A 6,765-nucleotide genomic window follows, 5' to 3' on the forward strand; every position below is an offset into this window, starting at 1 on the left:
AGAAAGCTAAAGCTTTAATCTCCTTTTTTTTCTCATTCCAAACCTTTGAAGACTAGCATCGCTGTGTTCTTGGGCTTTCTGGCAATTAGAGAGTATCCCATACAGCTCGGCCCATCATTTGAACATACTTGTGAATCACCATTAGAATAAACTCAGACTCGATCTGAAATCTCATTAACTCCCATTTGTAAAAGAAAAATGAATTCTATTTCAACTAACCACCGATTATTCCTTTTGCTCCGCCAGCTTGGACACAGCTCCTTTCTCACTTGTTCGGTGACACAGCTCCCACGACCAACATTCGCTGTGCCAAAGTGGTGAACCATCATCTGAAAATCAAAGATAATATACACTCGTTTGCTTATCTAAAAAGTATGACAAAAGCAAAATACCCCACATCCTTGCAACTTTTGGATGACACAATAATTACAAGACAGTTGAACTTTAAACCTTATAATAATAACACCAGGGACATCAAATAACACCTACACGTAATGATGTAACACAGCAGCATTCAAAAGAAAACAGAACCACGAAGTCACAGGTATCAAAAAAGAGCCATGTGAACAAACAAATAATAATAATATATCATAAGAAGAGTTATGTAAATAAATTAAATCTCGATTCAACTCAATCTAGCAACTCTTCCATAGTAAACAACACGAATTGTTAAAAGATACAAAAGAAAATATAAATAAAAACACATGATGATAATGACCAAACGAAAACAAGAGCTTTTTGTTTGATTTAAAGTCAACTTAGCCATGAGTATTCAAAGCTTCCCAAACCAAGTTCTTAACCACAGGATTAGCAGCATCTCTAGCTTGATAAGCAGCTTTCTTCAAAGTCCTAATGGTCCACACATTAGCCTCCCACCACGAAAGACTCCTATACTGAAGATTATGCTTCTCGCAAAGCTCTTGTACCACAGGAGACACTTTTCTGAGATGGCAACGTGGCAGCCTAGGGAACAAATGATGCTCGAGCTGAAACTGTAACCCACCAAAGAACCAATCCATGTAGGAAGTACACGAGATATCCAACGTCCCAGCTGTTTGCTTCTCGAACCAGTCGTTACCCGTAGGTGGACCCATGTAGACATCAGCCGCAAAATGGTTAAGCGTGAATTGAATATGCTGAAGCGCCGTGACCGTGAAGCTCGTCAAGACAAAGAAGAATCTCTCAGGCCAAGTTGGGAGACAAGAGACCAAGAGCGGGAACCATGTCCAAAACACCAAGATCCCAGCTAAGTTGAGAGCACGGTCGGGGAACTCACGCTTCGAGAAGAGGAGAAGGAACGTTTGGATAAAAAGGTTGATCCTCCCGAAGCACATGACCGGGTAATAAGTAAAGTGCTGGTAGCTGACGAGGAACCTCGCGAGCGGGTCAAACGTGAGCTTCCGATCGTAGAAACGTGACGTCATGGAGCTGAAGAACTTGGAGGATACGGCGAAGACGGGGATGTGCTGCACGTCAGGGTCGTAGTCGAGGCTGTTGCAAGAGAGGTGGTGAGCGTTGTGGGTCCACTTCCACCACGCGATGGAGATCCCGGTGATGCAGTTGCCGGAGAGAAGCTGAGCGAACTTGTTGTACGACTTGTTCTTCATGATGACGTAGTGCCCCGAGTCGTGGCCTATGTACGCGCTCTGCATCCAGAGGAGACCGAGTATCGCGGCGGCGATCTGGTGAGCGACGACGGAGGTGCACGCCAAGACGCCGTAGAGGACGGCGGCGAACAGGGCGGCGACGAAGGTTAAGGTGTAGAGCGTGACGTGTCCTTTTTTCTCGAAGAGGCCGAGTTTGCGAAACTCGGCGGCTAGGCGGCGGTAATCGCGCGAGATCTCGGAGACCTGAGAGTCTCCGATGTGGTAGCCGGTGAAGAGGCTGTTGAGGTGGTGCCACGCGGTTCCAGGGTGGAATGCGATGAAGGCATCGGTGACGTCTTGGCCGGCGAGATTGACGATCAACGCTTCGCCGCCGGGATGGGATTTGATCCAATCGGAGACGTCGTAGACTTTGCCTTGGATCGCGATCCAGAGGTCTCCGGGTTTGTTGTGTTTGCTCAGATCTTCTTTCGTAATGTACTTTTTCTCCGTCTGTTCCGCCATTGATGAGATCGGAGATCGGACAGACAGAGAGAGGGAGAGAAAAGAGATGAATCTCTCCGGTGAATCGGAATTTGAATCGAATCCTTCTCTCTCTATCTCTCTGCTTGTCTTTTTATCCTCTGTTCTATATTTTATGGTTATTATTGTTTCTATAGCTTCAAGTGAAAGCGAATATCTCGGGACCGGAAGTACGTGGCTAAGCGTGAAAGACAGAACACGTGTTCTAGATCTTTTGTCTGAATGTCATTGTCTGTTATTACCATTGGTTGCTGTCCGTTTATTTTTTCTTTTTATTTGTCTACGTTGTTCCCATAACAGATTGTCAACCTAAAAAAAAGGTGCACTAGTAGTAACCGCAAAGGCCAAAATTGATATGCTTTTAGCATATGTGTTGACATTATACGATAAATTTGCAAAAGATAATAAATTTTAATATCAAGTAGATGTATTTTTTTTTTCCATCTTTTATTTTATTAATGGGTCTAAGCCCATGATCCAACAAAACAAACATAAAACATAAAGCCCGACATAATGGGCCTACATAAACTAAACCCGGGCCTAAAGCACAAGCCCACAAACCAAACGGCTAAACACGCGTCCAACAAAGCTCGCATGCCCGTCCACGTGTTGAAGCCCACCCCTTTCGAGAACACGCGTCACCTGGTCACACCACCGCGACCGGCACCGAGAAAACATCGCCGGCGAAGACGAAACCACCTATAGTTTCGACGGAGCACGCCGGAAACTGAGACCATCTCACCCATCTGTTTCGCCTGGACTCTTCAACGGAGAGCTACATCGAGACTAACTCGAGAAGAACTACGCCGGAGTCAGAGAAACGACGCGACCAAACTCCACCATAGAGGCCAAACCGATAAAACTAAAGATCTCCAACCATCGATCTACACTCCAATAAGACATCAATCATCTACGATCGATCCAAAAAATCCACACGATTTTCAGATCGAGAGTCGATTGGACATAGCAAACCCAAAAGCGTAGATCATGAACTAGTTCCGGAACAAACCGGAGAAGACGCCGGCGAAAGGACAGTGCTATCAGAGTCACCGCTTTCCCGGGGACGAAAGCCGACGAAACCGGTGCTGTAGAGCCACCGTTTCCCGGAAACAAAGCTGGCGATAGCGGTGTAGAAGAATCACCGCTTCCCAGAAACAAGCTTGCTAACCGGAGATGAATTTGGTAGAAGCTCCGGTTGAGATTTCATCTCAATCCTTCCTCTGTGTCTGATTTTTAGAGAGAGGACAGAGCAGAAGGAGAGAGAGAAACGTATAATTATATCAAGTAGAAGTATTTAATTTTGGCAACAATATATTCATGACTAGCATATTTTCATTTATATTGCACCGGCCGTGTTGTCTAACTGCTATCCAAAACTTGGTCTGGAAAGACACAGCTGTTGTTCTCTTCGAGATTTTTTTCCTGTTTTATTGTTAAATCATAAAGTTGCCTTTTCCTCATTAAGATAATGAAATCTCAAATACATTGTATTTTACTTCAAACATATATTTGTCTCTTTTTCTCAAAAAACATTTATTTGTCTTTGTTTTCAAGTGTGATTCTCTTCCAGATGAAGGTAAAAAAAAGGTCAAATAATAGTAAAATATGTCCACAAAAATATGTTTTGCAAATCAAATAGCAAATGGGAGGGAAATTAAAGGAAGATTTCTTTTTGTTAAGGAATATATAAAGAAGACTGGCAACCAGTGATAAGTAGTGTTTTGAAAACCGGACCGACACTTCTAATCGGTATGGCTTGTAATAGAAATCGGATTTGAGTTAAACCGGCAAACTCTAGGGACTCGTGTTATCCAGATGGCGCTCCAAAGGTTTCTGGGGCGGGTTGCGGTTTGAAGCACTAGGAACTCGTGTTCTCTTCTACCGGTGGTGGATCGAGGCTCGTGGTTGCAGCGGTTAGGATTGGTAAAGCTGTGTGTATTTGGAGTCAATCTTTAGGAGCAGCGCTGCGGGCAAGCCAATTTCTACCAAGGTGTGGTCTCATATGTTATCAAAGGCTTCAACTCATGTGGCAATGCTTTTTGTGCCAAGTTTCGGTTCTTCCTCAACTAGTAAACCTTTTGTTTAGTTTGTTAATCATTGTGGTTGCTTCTTCTTTCTTTCTTGGTGTTGCTTTAGGTTTTTATTCATTCCGCTACTAGTTTCCTATGTAACTTCTGTCACAAAGAAAATTCGGTATAAAATTTAACATTTACACAAAAAAAAAACCCGGCAAACTCGGTAAAACCGGTGATCCGGTTCAATAATTAAAATTCTGTTTCTCATATTCAAATTAAAAATATTAAAAAATTCAAATTTAAAAACATTTCATTAAAAATCATATTATTAAATAAATTAGTTTTCATTATATTTTTATATTATTTTTTAAGTTTTCATTTTATTTATGTATCAGTTTTAGTTAGATTCTAGTAATGATATAAAATTTTATAAAAATAATTTTATAATTATACATATATATTTAATTAATCTATATTATTAAAGCAAAATCATTCCCATGGATCTAATTTTTTGTAAAGTTTTAAATTAAATGCACTCTTCTACTATATAGTTAGGTGGGAGATGCCATTGTTTGCTAGGTAGGATCACATGGCCAGATATTCTCCTCCATTATCTGAATATAGATGTTGAATCTTAGCTTGGAACCGGGTTTCAACCAAGGGTTTGAACTGGAGGAAGATCTCTTTTACCTGAGACTTAGCAGTGAGTGAAAAAATCCATGTATATCGAGAAACATGATCAACAAAGACAAGATAGTATTTGTGGTTTTTGTTTGAGGGTACAGGCGATTGACAGACATCAGAGAATAAGTATTGAAGGGGTTGAGACGAGGTGATTGAACTTTGGTGAAAAGGCAATTTATGAGTTTTATTCAAAAGACATTCGTTGCAAGGAGAAGAACAGGAAGCAGTGTTTAAGTAAGGTAAAGCAAACTTTGAAACAACAAATTTGAGAATGGATAGTGAGGGGTGGCCAAGCCGGTTATGCCAGCGATCCAAGGTAGCTTTTGTATCAGGGTAGGTTGCATAGGCTGATGGATTTAGGGTAGGCTTGGGCCACTCATACAGATCACCCTTCGTTCGACCTTGAAGTAGCCGCGCCCCCGAGCTGAGATCCTTCACCTGAAAGTGAGCAGGAAAGAATTCAACAGAAACTTGGTTAGCATTGCAGAGTCGATACACAGAGATTAGGTTCTTGTTGACATGTGGAACACACAACACATCATTAAGTTTAAGAGGTTTAGAGGAAGTAGGGAAAGTCATAGAACCAGTGTGTGTAATCGACATGGTAGAGCCATCTGCAATCGCAACTTCTTCACCTCCATGGTAAGGTTGATGTAGTGCTAGATTGTTGAGGTCTGATGTCAGGTGGTGCGTTGCTCCACTGTCAAGGAGCCACGGACTGGGATTGTAGGGTGTAGCAGCAATGAAGTTTGCTCGTGGCTGCCAGGGTAGTGAAGCATTCGCGTACTGCTGTGGAACGGCTGAGACACCTCCAGACATTTGCATTTGAGTGCAACGCCGTGCGTTGTGGCCGAATATCCCGCATAGTTGGCATTTGCCTTGGTACCCACGAGGAGATGGCTGTTGCGAGTTTGACTGAGCAGACACACTGAACTGTTGCTGTTGCTGCCAGGTTTGGTTTCCACGATATCCTCCATGTCGAGTGTTGTTGGACTTGTTGTTGGTGCCTCTGTAATTTGTGTAGTTGGCCGTGACATGAGCAGAGGGGTTAGGGGTTACAAGAGTTTGAAGCTTGGCCTCCTGGTTGATTAGCTTCTCATGTAGCTCAGTTAGGGAAGGCGCCGTGTCTCTGCTCTCCACCTGATCGACCATTGTCTTGTATTCTTCTGGCAGTCCACCTAGTATCTTCTCAATTTGATCCTCATGATCCAATGGTTTCCCTAGAACCGCAAGCTGATCAAATCGAGTTGTGAAGCCTTGAAAGTACTCATTGATCGATTTGTTTCCTTTGGTCCAGTTATTGATCTGCTGCTTGACTTGCTTTATGTGTCCCCTCGTCGGCTTTGCATATGTTGCAGTAAGAATCAACCAGATCTCTGCAGATGTGTTCGTTGTTGATAAGATTGGTTGGATCGATGGGGTGATAGCGCCTAAGAGTCCGCTGTAGACTAGCTTATCCTGGCGCTTCCAGAGGGTGAAGTCAGGGTTCGGGACTACACCTGCGTCAGTGGTGATGGTGGCTGGAGGAACCACCGTGGAGCTGTCGATGTGGCCGGCTAGATCATATCCATCAAGAAGAGCGTGGACCTGTCGGTTCCACATTAGGAAATTGGTTGCGGTGAGCTTAGTCACGTTCGTCATATTGACGTTGAGGAGAGTCGGCGTGGATGAGATGGTGATTGTCTCACTTGCAGTCGCCGGAGTTTGAGAGTTTTCTGACATTGATGTCGGAAGAGTGAAAAAGATGAGAAATTTTTTTTTTTTTTTGAAAGTTTTTGGGAATGACGGCTTAGAGCTGCTCTGATACCATATACAATATTAGGGTTGAATGAATACTTTATTAAGTTACTGATACAGAGTATTTATACAAGGTACTTCTAGGGTATATACTGTATTCTCTTATATTTACAAGATAGTCCTTTAGATATAACTATATTGCC

General features: G+C 42.8%; 1 protein-coding gene across 1 annotated transcript; it reads right to left on the bottom strand.

Moving 5' to 3' along the window:
- Positions 1–563: 563 nt before the first annotated feature.
- LOC111203285 (delta(8)-fatty-acid desaturase 1-like) lies at positions 564–2,542 on the bottom strand. Its single transcript, XM_022696876.2, has one exon. The coding sequence runs from the start codon at positions 2,106–2,108 to the stop codon at positions 759–761; it is 1,350 nt and encodes a 449-aa protein (XP_022552597.2). The 5' UTR covers positions 2,109–2,542; the 3' UTR covers positions 564–758.
- Between the last annotated feature and the right edge of the window lie 4,223 nt (positions 2,543–6,765).

Source organism: Brassica napus, chromosome C4 (assembly GCF_020379485.1).
Source record: "Brassica napus cultivar Da-Ae chromosome C4, Da-Ae, whole genome shotgun sequence".
Taxonomy (NCBI): domain Eukaryota; kingdom Viridiplantae; phylum Streptophyta; class Magnoliopsida; order Brassicales; family Brassicaceae; genus Brassica; species Brassica napus.